Here is an 18473-nt window from a genome sequence, read left to right as displayed (position 1 = left end):
TCCGAGTCCTAGGGACCACGGTTATGTTTATTTGCCTCCAACCTGTTCAAAAGGCCATACAGACCTAGACGAAGGGAAAACACAAATATTGGATTGATCCAAAACTTCTGCCGATCACAAGAAATGAGAGATCGATCGTCATTTTTGAGTTCATGTTATAAAATGATCTAATAAAATGGATGGACTGCACAGATAAAACTCATACATCACGGTGGGCCCCACAGAGCCCTGCCTAGGCGGATTATCGTCCAGGGCAGGGCAATCCACTTCCCTGAAGTATTGGATTGCGTACAGTGTGGGATAGGAAGTTTTCAACAGTTGGCCTCCTTATTCCCACTGTTTCCTTGGTGTGGTACACTTGAGTTTTCGATCTGTCGGACTTTTTGTATCATGTCCTAAAGTCAGCTGGCAGAGTGCATGGACAGTGTATATAAAACACATGCATCACAGTAGCCCCACAGAACTTGTGCTCGGGATATCAGATAGGGCTGCAGGCAATCAGCGTAGGTAATCCGGACCCTTGTTCTATTGCCCCCACTACTGATTGGACGGGATGTGACCTTCAAATTTCCAACATTGTAAGATCTTAACCACAAATTTTGAAATTTTCAATTAAATGGGACCATTGCTGACTCTCTTCTCAAACCCCCCTTTCAGGGCCATGTATCCAAATGGTAGAGCCATCTCTCCATGCCAGACGTGGCATTGTGATGTATCATTAGGGTCCATCCATTTACTGGGCCCCATCATGGACGGCTTATGCTTAAAAATTACATTTACCAGACACTCCCGTCCATCACTTTTATTCAATATCCCCCAGTGGATGTTTGACCGTTCACCAGTGGAGGTTCCCTGATTAGATGGCTATTGGCTAGTGTCCTCGATCCCTGACGACTCAACCATTCGACATGCAAGTGTAACTAGATCCGCGATACCAAATGATAAATCGCCGTTTCCAATGCCCATACTTACTGCTCTAGCGGAGAGATGGTTGATACGCAGGCAATCACAAAGTCTACACGCTTGCAATACATCAACTCAAATTAAATTCTCTGAATTGCAGGACCCACCCTAAATTCTTACCTCTGATCCATGGACACTTGTTTTCTGAATTACAACCATTGGATATTTCTCATCTCAACCTTCTATTAAATGTCCACCAAGGGCCTAGTTAAGTAACCATATCCACTGGTTCATGATCCATCTAACCTGGGGCTCACAATTTGAAGGTTTTAATATGAGCAACTTGCATGCCAAATGTACAATTCCTTTGTGCCTGCGTATCAAACCTCACACCATGGCAGAGTATCCAAGTTCTTCTCTTGGAAGAATTGACTAGTACAAATGAACATCTGAAATCATGAAAACTGTATATGTGGCTATGCTCTTAAGTGCCGACCTTCATGGAAAGGGCAGGATCAGATGCCCTACCGAGTTCAATGGGATCAATCTGAGCACAGACTACCTTGATTATGGCCAGTGGTCATTACCAACCGTCCATCTGCTCCAAGTCTGTGTTAAGGGATGAGACTCATGGGAGACGCGAGAGCAGAAGCTGAGAAGAATTACACAATTTCAGACAAGGTCATAGAATCCAATAGAGTGTTGGCAAATCGAAAGATGGTTACTGTGGAAACATAGGTATGCATATCCCCAACTGCAAATGGGGGAACGATACAGTACATACCAGTGTATGCCATGCAGCATGTAAAAGCATTTGAAAACATTGCTTTTAGTTACACCATATGGCTTACATTGACCACCGCTCTACCTTATTACAGTTCGACCAGCTCTACTATATCATTCCCCTTGTAAAGGAGCCAACAAAGATCTATTCCACGGGTTTGCAAATGGCAAAACCATGCAGTTTTCATGACACGTTCAAAAATAAGGTTGAAATCGCCCACAATGAGCAATGGAAGTTGGGTCACACTTCCAAAGTCATGTGTCCAATCACCCAAGTAAACTACCGATATGATTGCTGCTGTTGAGTTTGCAGCAGGTTGATACGATCTCAACCATCAAATTTGCATCTGCCGATATTTAGACCATGTTTGGTGCACGAATATAAAGCAGTATCAAAAGTATGGAACTCTACAAAGAGTGCATGCAAATCGATTCTATGTGACTTGTGTCGAGTCGTACCCAGAGTTGTAAACCTCCAATCACTTGTATAAGCTTTTATTCAGTGCCTTGGTTTTCCTAAAACCTGCCCCGAATCTTAACATGTAGACATTCTGCAGATTTCACCAAACATGGAACGGATTTTAGAATTGTAGGTGTACATGCACCATTCGGCGCCATCTTGGGTCAACCTCAAGCGGATATGGGAACCGGTAATAGGCCATTGTGCCTGAGCAGGGGATCCGGGGAAGGTTCACGCCCACGGAATTTCACAAAAACCTGAAAACAACACACGAAATTGGGTACATTAACTCTCCTTCAAATCTCATAGGGTCATTGATTTAACAAATCTACTAAAACTTTTGGGGGTTCTCTGTTCAAGGCCAATGAAATGCAATGCCACCACATCATGGTTGAGCTAATAATGGAAAAGGCAGTACTGTTTCCGTCACCCTAAGATCACCAATGTATTATGTATGGGCTTAGGAAGCCCCATAAAACATGATTTGGGAGCACAGTCACAGGAATCAGGAATTATGCAAAAACAACCCAAACACATGAAAGGCATTGCCAATGCAAAGAAGGATCAGAGATGTGCTCAAACCCGACTTCAGACAATGGGGCAACCATGTAGATTTGATTGTTTCAATCTGAAAATGTCAAGGTAAACCTTTCAATTAATGTCTTACCTCGAGCGGTGATTTTCCACCCCCTAGAGCAAGAATGGTTTCTCGGAACTTGTGACCTGTTTCTACAACAGCCTGTTGCAGTACAGAAGATCAATCAATCAATCAACCAATCATACCAAATTCAAGACGATGGATTTAACATGCAAAAGAGTCATATGAACTCACAAAAGGAAAGTGACTACTAGAGGCAATATTAATAACATTAGAGAAGAAACAGAGATCATTTAGAAAAACTGATCATGCCAAGAAATATTGTTTGAAAAGCAGTCAAATGTGTGTTTTACGGAGGGCATTCTAAGAATAGAGGCGTACCTTATGGTTGTCCAACCCAGCATCTTCAAATGCCGAGAAAGCATCAGCTGACAACACCTCGGCCCACTGGGTGTTAACATATCCAAGTATAAAAAAGAAGCATGAAAAATAATAGCAAAAAATGAGAAGAAGAAAACAAATAACAGAGAGCCTGCAGTTACATCATCATCATAAAGACCACCCATGATTAGGAAGGATGGATGCCTTTTTGACGCTAGAAATCTTTCAAGCTTAGACTTCACGGATGATCTTTTGTGTGTATAGAAAATAAGGTTACAGGTGATGGGTGGATTAAGATTTCACATGTACGACATGGTGGCCCCAAAGTGCTGGGGTGTTTTAAGCATTGCGTAAAACAAGGTGTTGTAGACAATTCCAATACCATGAGTGACTGAAGAGGTGGATTCCAATGCGTGCCAAAGATGCATGCATGTGCAAGATCTAGACCACGTTCATGTATGGCTCAACTTAAACACACCCCTATCCTAAAAGCCAGGCTGGTCCGGTCATCAGGTCGGTCACACTCATACATCGACTATAAGGCCTTTGTTGATTTCCTTTCTAACAGTCCATTTTCCTCAAACAGGTGTAGCACACCTGACGATTGGATTGGCGGATGGACCGGACATGTCCGCAGTTGGCCTGGACCTCGAAGGCTTGAATAAGTGTGTTGTGTTGGCATGTTGGCCTCAATTCACCTCTTCAACCTTCACACTAATCACTATAGCATTTCTCAACCGGAATTATTTTTCATGACTATGAGAACTCTTACACACAAAAATCTGAAACACGTCTCAAAATTCAAATTCAAGAACACGGAATTTCCAAAAACTTGCTCAGAATTAACAACCAAAGGAATCTACTGTTATGAGCAGAATAAGCACAGCATGCCTCTGCAAAAGTGAATCATTATGGATAAGATTTAAAGAAAGATCAATAAACACAAAAGGACAATATAAACACAGATGAAAAGAGTAACAAAGATACCTTGTAGCTATAGTAGCCAGCTGCATATCCACCTATAAATGAACAAATCATGAAAAAATAAGTTTTTTTTAAAGGTAATAAATAAATAAAAACAGAGGAGAATCTTATGAGCTAAAAGTATTAGAAAATTATAGGAAATTTTAAGAATAATCAATGTTTTAAATATCGACGATATCAGCCGATGTATCCCACGATATATCTTGTATCTCACCTGTGAGATATGAAATGCACAAGTAGTGCCGATATATCCCACATGTTCGATCCAATGAGCATTTTCAATTTTCGATCCCTTTTTTTTTTTGTTGAAATTACGTTAAATCAGTGTCAAATAGTTACAAATTCATTGGTTCTTCATGTTTTGCATGAAAAATCATGGATTGGAGCTTTGATTTCGATATCCATTGGTTCTTCATGTTCTCCATTTTTTTTTCAAAATTTTACTTCAACCAACTATCGATTGAGACTAATTTCAAAGTATGTAGTAGTATTTGATTAAATGATCATCACATACACTCTAATTTTGAAATTTGAGTGCAGGAGGTCCGATTTGGGAAATTTTGGAATTTCCCCATTTTTTCCTAAATTGCTTGTAATGTTACACTCCGAACACGAAATCAAGCATATATGAGGGCCGATCCACTGATTTGTCAAGTCGTCATCAATTTTTAGAAAATTAAAATCATTTTTAATTAAAAATTATTAAAATATTAATTTTTTCTCGAAATTTCCCTTCAACCAGCTATCAATTGAGACTAATTTTAAAGTATTTAGGAGTGTTCGATGAAATGATCATCATATACACTCTAAATGTTATGCATTCAATTTGATTCAGGAAGGGGGTGCAGGGGTCAGAGATCTAAAAATCATGAACAGGGCTCTCTTAGGTAAATGGATGTAGAGTTGTGGACGTTGGGAACAGAAGATGGGACGTTGTGGAACTCGCTTATAAAAAGTAAGTACGGTTGCTTAGAGGGAGGATGGTTGACAAAAGATTCTTCAGCCTACAAAGTCTCGACTATATGGAGAGGCATCCTGTCATCGAAAAGGGAGGTTCTCAAAGGGATTAGCATTGCAATAGGTAAAGGAGACAAAACTCGCTTCTGGGAAGACATTTGGGTGGGGGACTCACCTCTTAAAGAAAATTTCCCGAACATGTATCGGCTCGCTCTGTTCCGATCCATCCTGGTGGCTGATTGCTATTCTAGAGTCGGGGACGAAGGTGTTTGGAACATCAACTGTAGAAGAAATCTACATGATTGGGAGATCGACGAATGTGTCTCTACAAAGTCTTATCATCAGTTGTAATCTAGATCATATGCGTGAAGACAGGCTTGTTTGGAGGTGAGATAGATCTAAACCGTTTTCGGTCAAATCTAGTTATATGTCCATAGCTTCAAACTCTTCAAGGGTGGAAAATATCATGATGGGAAAAGTCTGGAAATTCAAAGTTCCTCCAAAGATCTTGGTTTTTCAGCTAGCTAGTAGGGAAGAAGAAAGTACTGACCATCGACAACTTGAGGAAGAGGGGAATGATAATCACTAACATATGCCTTTGTTGTATGGCCGATGAGGAATCGGTGGATCATCTTTTTGTTCACTGCCCCTACACTGTTCGCGTGTGGTCAGCTATCCTCAGTTCTTTCAATATTTCTTGGTGCTTCCCTCCCTCATTTGATGGTCTGCTAAAAGCTTGGCTTGGGCCAAAATTAGGGAATCATATAACCACGATGTGGAGAATGTGTCTGTTGGCAGTTTCGTGGTCGGTTTGGGAAGAAAGAAATGGGAGATGTTTCAACGGAACCTCTAAATCGTCAGGTTCAACAATTCAGAGAGTTCAACAATACTTAGCAGAATGGGGTTATAATTTGATTAATTTAAAGGAATATAATATGATAAGCATCGGAGATTGTCTTTCTTGCTAACTCAACGGGAGGATCCTCGTCTGTTGTTCTTCGGTTTCATCAATATAATCTCTGTTACCTTTTTCTTTTCTTTTTTTAAATGTTATGATTTAAAAGTGTGCATTAAGGTCTTTCTTAACAATCCATGAAGTTTTATTGAAAAATTCAACCATCTTCCCAATGTTTCCCCATGTTTCCTAAAAAGTACGATAAATTACCCAGTACAAACGATATATTCCATGCGATAACCAATACGTATTTGTATCCCAAGGATGCGATATGTAGAGCGATATTGATATTTCGAACACTGAGAATAATAGAAAAAATAAACAAACCTGCAAATATATGGCTGAAACTACAAAGGAACCTGTCCTCTGGCAGCGGCGGAACGACTTGTGTCTTTTTACTTATTCTTTGATCAATATCATAGACAGATTCTGACCCATCAGGAACATACTTTGTGTGCAGTTCCAAATCTACACTTGCAAATCGTATCTGTAAAATAAAAACAAGGTGGCAAATTATTATGTACCTGGACGCATTAAAAGGACAGTACAAAATACATAGCAGGATAGCCACTAAAATAAGAAAGGGGGCCCAAAAGGTTAGCCATTTGAATCCTACTAAACCTACACAAGCCAATTTCACATGATTGGGGAGACCCGGATCATCTAGTGGGTTGATGCGGACCCCAACCATGTATGTTCTGTTAGGGGTGCAACTTGAGCGGGTTGGGTTGGGTTGAGGGTCAACCCAAGCCCAACCCACAACCCAACCAGACCCAAATCCCAATCGAGGTGCCCAACTCAAACCCAAAGCAAAAGTCCTATGTACTCGACCTGATCTGACCTCAAGCCAACCAAAATACATTTAATTATTCCCAACCCAACGTAACCTAACCTGAATAAGCTCAACCCGAACCCAACCCGAATTCAAATCAGGTTGGTGTTTTCCAACACGAACCCAAGGACCATGACAGCCCAACCCCACCCAACAGACAGGTTGGGTCAATCAGGTTCAGGTTGACCCAAACCCAAGTTGCAGCCCTATGTTCAGTAACCCAAAAGTCAAGCCAGTCAGATCGTCAGTGGGCCCGATGTATCTAAAAAAATCACACGTGAAGCCCAATCAATGAATTGATGAGCCTGATTTAGGATCCATGGTACAGATTTCTTCTTCTGCTGCTGCTTCTTCTTTTTGTTTTTTTAGTTTTTTGAAGATTGTCAATGGTACAAATTCAGTAGAGCCAGCCTGGCAAATGGCTCGGATCTAGGATTGGGGTGGTAGCAACTAACAGGGCTCTGCAAATAATTTCAAGGTGGCACATTAAATGCATTAATTATAGCTCCACTTGCTCCAGGATAGCAGGAACCATATCTTGCAATTATGAATAGGAGAAATCGTGTGTACCAAGTTATTTCTTCAGAAAATAAATGACATTGTTTCAACATCCAGTTCTGACAGCGATCAAGGTGGACTTTGGACTCCATCAAAGTTTGGAGCTATATATTCATTCCAATTCAAGTTTTTGCCAACTACGAAGAGTTGTGATGCATGCCTAAGATTAAACAGGTCTGTGTATCTAGCTGCCTATGCAGCAACAAGATGAGTTTCCCAACTGAAGAACTCCGTCATTAGGATAAATATATCGTAGTAATATACAATCAAAATTATGATAAATATATAGCATGATGCATTGTGCTAAATTGGGGGCATCATCATTAGCAAGACAACCAAAAGCAACTGGAAGTGCTACCAGAGCTCCACTGTACCATCTTTCAAAACATGGAAAAAGTAATGCAAGTTTAACGTCATAATAGTATTGCGTAAGATAGAAGGTATCATTCTAAAATCAAAACTAGAACTCCTAATGAGTAAATGCAAAAGGGATTGGGCATCAAATGCATCTTCATTAAATATATTTTTTTAAAGATTACATCTTCATTCAAAGATCAATGTTTAAAAAATAAAAGAAAATTAGTAGAATAAATCATTAAAATAAAGCCCACGATGAAGGATCAATGATGCCAAGTAATGCAGGGGCATTTTCACACCGGGCTTTAGTGGGGTTGCCTGTGGGATGCAGAGGCACACTCGGGGTGGGTGGCCCGTGTGAGGCGGGTGGCTCGTGTGAGGTAGTACCCATGTGAGTTGGGGCCCACGAGGGGGGTTTCGGCCGAGGTCCTAACCCATGAGATGTGGGGCCTGGGTAATGAGATAAAGGGATTGATTCGCCATGCTCTAACAGTTCGAGCTGCTTTTAGAGCAAGTGGTTAATTGTCCTGCATCAGCAAGGACTGTCCATCATTGTAACCTATGGACTCCACAAAAGGTGGGCCTCACCTTAAGCTTTAGAAGATCAGTGCCTGGGCAGATGAGAATAATCCGCTTGTCCAGGCGGATCATTTTTATCTGCCTGCCGCGCTAACTGGGTCAGTGTTCGACAATGCATTAGGGATCAATAAATAAATAAATAATCAGAGTTGTACATTCCAAATGGCAGGCCCCACAATCAAAACTGTCAATTTGCAGAACTTCATACATTGGCCCAATATCGATGAGCACATGAATCTAACCTGTCGAAGACTTAGTGAGCCTGCACGGAAAGTCCTCGCTGCAAGAAGCTTCAAATAAACTTCTTCAGGAAGATTCTCTCCAGTTTCATAGTGTTTTGCAATACTCAACAGAGTATCCCTGCAGCATCCAACGAGATAATAAAATATATGCAGTCAATACCAATAGGAGGATGCAATTCATTTTCAACACGCTGTAAAACGTGATGCATTTAGTTCTGACACGCAAAATTATCTGACAACAGACAGTAAACGCAGTGACAGAATAATGGAATTGGCTTAAGAAATATAATGTAGGGAGGAATTTCGTTTAGACCATGGTACCTGTGATAACACCAATTTTCCATGAACTGGGAAGGCAGTTCAACAGCATCCCACTCTATTCCCCGAATACCTGAAACTAGACCTTCATCTTCCTTGGTGAGCATATGCTGAAGTGCATGACCGAACTCATGGAAGACAGTCTCAACCTACATACATAGAAATCAGTTAAGATCACAGCTGGCAATAAAAAAGGTAGTTTTACCAAGACGTAAAACATAGTGCTCTGCAAGCCCCACACACATCCAAGGCATGCATTGGACCGCGTTGTACCCGGCCCAAAAATCAGGCCAGTCAACTCATCAGGTAGGCCACATACAAGAAAAAGAAATAGACGGTTCCAAGAAAAGACAACAGTCCACATTCAACATACAAGATCAGCCTGAGCGAGAAGTGGACCATCCTGACTTTCGGGCCAAGTCATCTACACAGTTGAGCATTGGCGTTCTCGTTCACTGATTACACAACTATCTGCAAAAGTATTCACACACTACCCATTTTCTCATGTGTTCGCTAAATGCATGGCTTAATTCTAAACAAGTGTTTTTTTTTTTTTTAAAGATTCTTAACACAAGTTGTTACCTGTAAAGCTCTTCTAAAGCACTTTGGTGAAATAGCCAAATATAAACGCCATTTGAACAAATGAATTCCAGTAAGCAACAATGTTTACCTCACGGAATGTCATAAGGCTAGGTTTGTCCCCTACTGGAGGAGTTTGATTGCACACCATGTGGGCAACAGGCAACCTAGCAGAGGCACCATCACGTGCAAGTGCACGACTTCGGCCAACAACCTCATCCATCCACGCTCCACCACGTTTTTCGGAAGGCCTAGAGTAAGGGTCAAAATAGAAGTACGAAATTGGATTGCCTGCTGAATCTTTGACACAGTAAAATCTGACGTCTTTGTTCCAAACCTGGAAAACAAGTGAAGATGTATGATCAGCATGTATGTTTAACATTAAAAGGACCAAAAGAGTAGGCAATGATGAGACTGCTTATATGTTACCGGGGCTAGGCCATCAGCTGATTCAATGTTGATATCGAAAAGCATCTTGGCAAGACTGAAAAGGCCATCCATAACTTTTGGCAATGAGAAAAATGGGCGTAACTCTTCCTGCAGAGTTAAAAACAGAAGAAAACAAATAAACCATTTGAACAAGGCTTTAAGTAGCTTCTTTTACCACGAAGAACCTCATACAACATTAAGCTAGAACATCAGCCTCTGCAAGCATGCACACACAAGTATTTGTCAACATCAAGAAATATGTACTTTCATTTGCGCTCCTTAATAGTTATCCGAGCATGCCGTTAACAAATTGCCTTTAATGCATGCAGTCAAAACCTTATAGTATCCATTTTACTTAATTATGGCATTGTTAAATCTCAGACACTTAAGACTGGAATAGAAAAGGTAAGCCACTACTCTGAGTTCCGAGTTACGTAATAAGAACCGCTAGTTCTCTACTGTAAATCACAGCCTCATGAAGCTAACCATTGGAGGTTGATGTTAGAAGCTTGAAAAAAAAAAAAATTTGCTAAAAAATTATCTCTAGACATGATAACACATAAAAAGGGTACACTGTTTTTTTCAAAAAAAAAAGGTACACTGTTGATCTCAACAGACCTTCATTGGCTGACAAATTCACCAACCCATTTACCTCCCAAAGAAGAAGCACGAAAGAAACATCCATTCACCAACAAATATCACCAATCTCCTTCACTAAAACATTGAACAGAACTCCAAGACACAGACTGAATGTCATCCTTCCTAATCTCCCAAATTTACCAGAACTCATAACTAGAAGAGAGGGGAGGTATGGAATCAAATCTACCTCGTTGATGTCATACTTTGCCTCACGAAGCCTCTCACTCCAAAAGCCAGTGTCCCAATGATTCAAATCATTAGCTTCTTCAGCACCTTTATCTTTAGAAAAGGTCTTCAGGTCTTCCATATCTACATACAACAAAAGAAAATTAGATCACTGAAACTCTTTTCTGCATTATTAGATTGCTGTGGCAAAGAGGCAAACATAGAGGCATACAGAGATGGAAAGATAGAGTTTTGATTGACTAAATGTTGAATTAGCTATCATACAATTGGACATGGTCATAGAACTTTGGAAAATACCAATTTCAGAATAAAAAGAAATCACGACCTAAATGTTTTTCTATTAAGGTTCTGTTTGGGAGCTTGGAAAATAAAAGTATAGTGACGCTTTCTTTGAAAGTTATTTTCCAAGAAAACATCATCATCATCTAAGCCTTATCCCAAGTAATTGAGGTTGGACATGAATCCTGTTCTGCCATTCTGCTCCATCAAGGTTCCAAGAAAGCATTTGAACTTTGAAGAGAAAATCATATATATATATATATATAGGGGACACGTAGGATATCTTTTGATACTTTTTCTATGAAAACACATTCTTGAAAATGTTTTCCACCAAAAGTGAACTTCCAATCAGGGGTAAATGTCATTTTCCTTGGAAAGTATTTTCCACCAAAAAACTTTCAAGAATTCACTATGCTTCATTAGATCGTGGCCGCTTTCAAATGGGAACCACATGGTCATGCTAATATGACAGATTTTCCTATATCCTGGTCAGGCTATTGGAGACAATATTGGCCTCATACAGTTGTCTTTGGCATTCACAGTTATAAGGTAATTCCAAAAATTTTCAATCACGTGTATCTATCTAAGCAATAGTGATCTTCGAATAAAAAATTAGTACCAAGAAAAAAGAAAAAAAAAAAACTTCTAATAGAGGAACTTTGCAGTTTTTCATATGATTTGAAGCAGATTACAGACATCCACCGTATAAGCTTAAGACTCACAGAGAGTGAGAATTGTTGAAAGAATGATCCTCAGCGTGATATGAGAGAATTGATATGTACAAAACAAGCAGCACGCTACCTTGGACTGAAGCATCCCAAGAAGCAGTACGCAGCTTTTCCAGGAGCTCTTCTGCCTTTTCAATTGTAGCCATTTTCATTGCCATGCTTACCTTGACAGAAGAAAAAACTTCATTAGTATGTAAGAGAGGGGCAATGCAAAGCAGCAGTGCATCATACCTCAGCATAGTTATTGTATCCAAGAAGCTTAGCCTTCTCCAATCTAAGTTTCAGAATTTTATCAATAATTGGTGTATTATCAAGGTCTCCACTTGAGGCACGGGTTACAAAAGCACGGTACACTTCTTCACGCAAAGATCGATTCCGTGCATGTTGCATAACAGGCATATAGCATGGAGCGTCCAATGTAATCAACCATGGCCCATTTTCAGCAGTAGCATTTTCATGACCCTAATGTGAAAACAGAAGGCATATTAACCATATGAAGTAATTAAAGTAAAATACAACCCAAAAAGCAAAACTTTAGGTTGGACATATTTTTTTTATTTATTTTTAGGTAGGACATATTTCAACCAACAAAACAATGAGATGCTCATTCCTGGCCTTTCAAACAGAGATACCTTAGACAAAGCTGCTTGCGCTGCCAAACCAAGTGATGTAGCAGGAAGGCCTTCAATTTCCTTCTTATCTGTAATCAATTTTTCAAACTTTTTGGTGGCATCTAGAACATTCTCTCCAAATTTTTGTGACAATTTTTCCAGTTCCTGCAGTACAATTCAAGGAGATGCAGATAAAATGCCTGAGGCAAGTAACTTCTTAAATGCCAAAACAACCCCATATGACAGCACTAGGATCAGTCTAATTAAAGAAAACAAAATGGAAATATCATGCAGTGATGCACACCTGCTCAACTTTATTAAATTGGTCTCTTTTATCATCTTCGAGGGAAACACCATTGAGAACCGCTTCCTTTATCTGGGCTGCAAAAACACAAGATTAAGTTATATGGTAAAATTGCTCTGGATTGACTGCACAAATTCTTTAAATACAAGAAGCTAACCAATGACTATATTCATGCATATTACAAACACATGAAACCAGATGACCAATAAAAAGTATCAGAATAGCTAACAAGCTGGACAGAAAAGCATAGGCTTTTAAAATAGTGATAAGCATAGTCTCCAAGGAGCTTCAGAGTCTGACCTCTCTGGGAGTTGGGAGCCTAGAAATCATGAGAAAAATAAGTACTTAGAAAGAGTTGAATGGGCCCACCAGTTCAATGTCAATGGCTGCTTGCTGGGAAACCAGGGGTTTCTGGTGTTGGCAGTGCAGTAGGAGACAAGGAAGACTTAATCAAGCTTGCATTCTGCCATCTGTGGGCCTGATCAAGATGTGAGACAGCAATCAGGCAGAAATGGAAGTGACAAAGGTGTGACATGCAGCTGTTTCGAGAAATTGTAGGCCCTTTGGAGCAGTTAATAGTTGAAGGTGATTCTAAGAGTGCTATTTCTTGGGACTCCAGCACTACCCATGCACTATCCATGCAACTTGAAGGTGCCCTACCCATGCATCTTGAAGGGGCTTTTGCCATCCCCTTTTTATATATTTTCATCAGGTAGGTGAGAACTCTTACCTGGTGTTTTGGTGAAGGGAGCTGTGTGGACAGATATGTATCAGTTCCTTTAACTGTTAATGGATAGTTTCATCCTTTCCATTTCTTACTTATTTTATAGGTAAGCTGGGCTGGAACCTGAGACCTCAATGTTGAAACACGCCCGTCTACCATTGAACTACAGGCTTGAACACTTTCAGTTTTTTACTTCTTCTTTTTTTAACAGTCTGTTTCTTACCAAAGTTCCATAATCGATTAATAATTTTATTATTATTTTTTTTTTTTAAAAGGTAACAGTTTACATCCATGGTTAAAAATAATTTTAAAGAAAAGAAAAAAAAAAAAAAAGTGGCCCACACTAGCATCAAATAGCCTAATGCGTTAGTGACCCATGGTTCCCCATCTCAGTTCCAATATAGATTGAGCAATTGCACTGCAGCGGTGTGAACCATGGTGACACTTCCAAAAATAGTCCCCAGTTAAATTTTAATGGTTACCACTTGCACATCAAAGAACGAGTCACCCAAACCAAGAGGGGCAGTTAAAGCATTCTTACTCCAATAATATGCATTTACGGTGTCAACTCTGTATTTAAAAGTTCAAAATTAAAAGAAAGAAAACATGGATAGACAGTTTCCTAAGTCAAATTACATATAAGTGGCCAGTGAACAAAATGGTAACCAGTCAAATTACATTTTCAAGGGGGTGGAGCAGGCATCAAGGATCTCAGGTGCATGAATAGGGCTATGCTCAGGAAATGGATCTGGAGGTTAGGATTGGAAGATGGCAGTTTGTGGAGTTCGATAATCAAGTGCAAATATGGAAGATCGCACGGGGGCTGGTGGACGAACCCATAGTCTAAGTACAAGGTTTCGACCATCTGGAAGAACATCTCTCACCTTCAAAAAGAGGTTCTCAGAGGGGTCAGTTTTGAGCTCGGTAAGGGCAACAAGATCATATTCTGGAAGGATATTTGGGTAGGTGACAGTCCCCTCAAAGATGTGTTCCCGACTATTGACAGATTGGTTTCCAACTCAAACATAACTATGGCTGATTGTTTCTCCTTCATAGAAGGAAAGCTGGTTTGGGACATCTGCTGCAGAAGACATCTCGAAGATTGGGAGATCTCCGACTATGCCAAGCTGCTAGAAGCGTCTACAGGACTAATCCTAACCCCATCGCAGAGGATATAATCATTTGGAAATCGGACAAGTCCTCGCGATTCACAGTCAAGTCCTTCTACAACACCCCCCCCCCAAAAAAAAAAAAAACCTTAGCTTTTGCTTGGTTGGTTGCCAACAAGAGCATTCTGACTATCGACAACCTGAGAAAAAGAGGGATGATGCTACCCAACATCTGCCTTTGCTGCATGAAGGAAGTGGAATCGGTTGACCATCTTCTAGTCCACTGTCCTTTCATCTACCTCATATGGACAGTATTCACCAGAAGGTTCAACATTAAATGGTGCTTTCCTGGGTCGGTTGATCTGCTGCTCAAAGCCTGGCACGGCGTCAGGATAGGGAAGCCAAAAACGCAGATTTGGAGAATGGCCATCCTTGCCATTTGGTGGTCAATTTGGTTGGAAAGAAACAATAGATGTTTCCGCAACTCCTCCTCCTCCTCCGCGGAGAAAGTTGCCTTCAAAGCACTCAATTTGGTGATCGAATGGGCCACGTATGACACCTCCTTAAGGGAAGTGGATTTTATTTTCCTTGTTGCTTAATGGCTTACGTCAGCTCGGCGTAGCCTTCTCTTTGTTTTTCCGTTTTTCTCTTTCTTTTTGTTCTCTTTTCTCTTGTAGTTTCGCTCCTTTTTTTAATGAATTTGTGTTATCTCTCAAAAAAAAAAAAAGGAAATATTTGTAAAAATATATTGAAGAACATATATTTCCAACAGCCTTGCTAAGCACAAATGTGTGTGCAATAAAGCTCACGCGCACACCACACATGTGCTAGCATGGCATAGTAGGTCTGAGATCCATTCTATCTATCAGAACAGCACCACCACATTGATGCCCTAGCACAAGAATCAGGTTGGTCCAGTGGTCAGGTCAGCCGCCAGCCACATTTTGCAAAACAAATGGACAGCCCTGAAGTTTTTTAACCCATTGACGTGTTTCCAATGTTGGAGCTTATGTGCTGAGTGGACCAGATTTCCAACATGTACAAGATCAGACCCACCTGATGGATGGATTGGATCTCGCACCTATGTGCAATGTTGGCACATGCATGGTGTGTACATGTACTTTATTGCACACACGATTGAGCTTTGCAAAGCTCAAATTTCCAATATCAGATGCCGTGAACTATCTACAATATTGAAGGGTCAATCCCACTGCAAAGAAACTATAGAATAATTGGTTTCTAATGAAATCTATATTGTTTGCATAATTGCATGCGTTAATGCTATATGGAGTCAATAAGGTGCAGAATAATTACCTTCCACTATACGTTTGCGAGCATCACTCAATGTTTGCCAAGATGAAGATTCTTGAATAGACTTGAACGCATTGTAAATGGGTTTGCTTTGTCCTAATCTAAGCTGAAATTTAACCTTCTCTGGCTGTGAAACAAACACAAGCAGCATTAAAAATCTAGAAGTTGGAACGGAGGAGTCCAAGCAACCATTATAATGCAGGAGTAGTAAAGAATGGATTGGGCCATAAACATGTTGGTTTCAGCTTTCAATATCAGAGGAAAGATTGTAAACACTTTGCACCATCATGGATAGCCCATACAGCAAACAAAATGGCCTCCTCCATCAGACGATCTTAACCGTCAGGTGCTCGATGAGCTGCAAATGGACAGTTTAGGCAACGATGACATTCAGAGCAGAAAAAGAAACTACCAAATGAGTGATATGGGACTTTGTATTGACGAAAATTGGAGTTCACCGCGCGTTCATGATCAGGCCCACAAGATGAACGGTAGATTACAGAAAGGTGGGCCCCAACATCCAAAACTCATACAACACCTCTAGAGGAAAGTGGTATTAAAAAACAGTGAACTGAACCAAATGGCGTAGGTAACAGCACATGCAGGCCCACATTTCGACCTTCCAAACAGTCTTTCCGGTGAACCTCATCACAGATGGCCAGTCATGCTGCAATAATCTCCACCGTTGGAGAGGAAAAAAAAAAAAAAACCGTCAATAACAGTTTGCTTGAAAATGGCAATTCAGCCAATGGTCTGCAGTCGTCGACTCATCGTCATCATTGCTAATGGGTCCCACCAGACGAACGGTCTAGATAGCAGCACAGTGGGCCCACCTCATTATTGCCGCCCAAATAGAAATTTCCCATTTTGTTCACACAAATATTCAAACCCTAGAATTCAAATTTTTTTTTTAAAAAAAAAGCACCTGAACTTCGTCGATAGCAGACCGAAGTTCTGAACAATCCTTCACAGACTTCAAGTGATTAACGATCCCCCAAACCACCTGCAGACGGTCAACGATCTTCTCCAACGGCTCAACCAAGCCCGTCCACGTGGGTTCCACCTTCTTCTCCAGCTCAACCAGATCGCTCTCCTGCAAATCCAAACCACCCAATCCATCAATCACAGAATCCAACTGTCCAGACGATCCAAAAGCAGAACCTACAATAAATCCCGTACGAGATTCTTCAGCAGCGCTCGGATCCCAGGCCGGACGTGCTTCGGTTCAACGACGTCGAACGGAGGGAAGACGAAGTCCTGAAGCAGAGGGTTAGAACCGAGATTATCTTCGAGGGCACTTTCGGAAGCCATGGAGCAGAAAGGAGAAAAGCTAGAGATGGGAGAGGTGGATCTGAAAGGTGTTTTATAGAGGCAGGGAGAGTAAAAGGGGCAAGGATGTGATTTTGGCAAACGCCGGGGGTAAAAATGGGAAGAGCGGAGAAGAAGGAGAGGGAGAGAGCGAGAGATGGAAATGGTGCAAGTAGTCGCACAGAGCATGTTGACGAATACAAACCATGCGACGGTTTTTCGACAAGCGTAATTTTTCCGCATCTTCGCCTTTTCAAAATGTAGAGGATAAGGAAAGAGATTTTTTTTTTTTGTTTGAACTGGATTCTGCACACGTGTGAGAGATATATGCCGTCCGTCTACTGGCCACGCTGTGTATCAAGGGTCAAGGTGGAGAATAGAGGTGACGATAGTTCGGTCACAAACTTGAAATCAGATTGGCTTTTCGACCAGCGTAATTTCTCCGCATCTTTGCCTTTTGGAGATGCAAAGGATAAGGAAAAAGAATTTTTTTTAACTGGATTCTGCACACGTGTGAGAGATATGTGCCATCTGTCTACTGGCCACATTGTGCATCAAGGGTCGAGGTGGAGAATTGAGGCGACGATAGTTCGGTCACAAACTTGAAATCAGATTCCGTACTGAGTTACTTAGTACACATTTATCTTACTGAGTAGACTCTTTTGGCCCATTGTGAATGTATGTGATTTATCCACGCCGTTAATCCATTTTTACGGCTCATTTTAATGGTTGAGCCCAAAAATAAAGTTTATCAAAAGGTTAAGTTGACCACACTACAGGAAACTGTGGGAATAGGACGCAGATTGCGTCCTACCCCTCCTGGACGGTAATCCGTCCAGGCAGGGCTCTGTGGGGCCCACCGTGATGTAAGTGTTTTATCCATATCGTTCATAGTTATTCTAAGATTATTTTAAAGTATGAGCCAAAAAATGAAGCAGGTACATGGCTTACGTGGATCACAATGTGGGGATTGAACTTCCACCATTAAAAACTTCTTTGGGGTTAGAGAAGTTTTGGATCAAGCTTATATTTGTTTTTTTACTTCGTCCACGCCTGCATGACCTTATTAATAGCTCCGTTGCTATTAAAAAAATATTAAAAAAAACATCCCAGGGACACTTAGAAATGTTTCAATGTAGGGTGTCATTATCACTGCAGCTTCCTTTGGTGTGGTCCACTGGAGATGTGGACCTGCTTCATTTTTACGATCATGCCTTACAATAATTTGAAAAAAGTGATCAACCGAGTGGATAAAATACTTACATCAGGATAGCCCCACAAAGCCCTGTCCAGGTGGGGTAGGACGCAATCCACGTCCGTACGAATAATGATTTTCACCGTTGAAACCTTTATAGCCCC

The 18473-nt window shown here is 40.7% G+C and overlaps 1 protein-coding gene across 1 annotated transcript; it reads right to left on the bottom strand.

Annotated features, from left to right (window-relative positions):
- Positions 1-2042: 2042 nt before the first annotated feature.
- Positions 2043-17372, bottom strand: LOC131218752 (probable cytosolic oligopeptidase A). The gene is made up of 17 exons (XM_058213521.1): positions 16986-17372; positions 16732-16899; positions 15810-15933; positions 12663-12739; positions 12380-12523; positions 11979-12209; positions 11821-11911; positions 10742-10863; positions 9916-10023; positions 9578-9823; positions 8911-9056; positions 8590-8707; positions 6349-6508; positions 4113-4144; positions 3126-3191; positions 2814-2885; positions 2043-2403 (listed from the first exon to the last, which is right to left on the bottom strand). The coding sequence occupies exons 1-17, from the start codon at positions 17355-17357 to the stop codon at positions 2317-2319; spliced, it is 2364 nt and encodes a 787-aa protein (XP_058069504.1). The 5' UTR covers positions 17358-17372; the 3' UTR covers positions 2043-2316.
- Between the last annotated feature and the right edge of the window lie 1101 nt (positions 17373-18473).

Source organism: Magnolia sinica, chromosome 11 (genome assembly GCF_029962835.1).
Source record: "Magnolia sinica isolate HGM2019 chromosome 11, MsV1, whole genome shotgun sequence".
In the NCBI taxonomy this organism is placed as follows: domain Eukaryota; kingdom Viridiplantae; phylum Streptophyta; class Magnoliopsida; order Magnoliales; family Magnoliaceae; genus Magnolia; species Magnolia sinica.
The sequence above is the reverse complement of the archived record's forward strand: the minus strand, read 5'-3'. Positions and strand labels throughout refer to the sequence as shown.

Excerpts from the sequence above, each read along its gene's own strand:
- LOC131218752 (XM_058213521.1), bottom strand. The coding sequence starts at position 17,357 with ATGCGGAAAAATTACGCTTGTCGAAAAACCGTCGCATGGTTTGTATTC. Across the intron at positions 2,886-3,125 it reads CTGGGTTGGACAACCATAAG|GCTGTTGTAGAAACAGGTCA; the intron begins GTACGCCTCTAT and ends GTACTGCAACAG. Across the intron at positions 2,404-2,813 it reads GTGGAAAATCACCGCTCGAG|GTTTTTGTGAAATTCCGTGG; the intron begins GTAAGACATTAA and ends TGTTGTTTTCAG.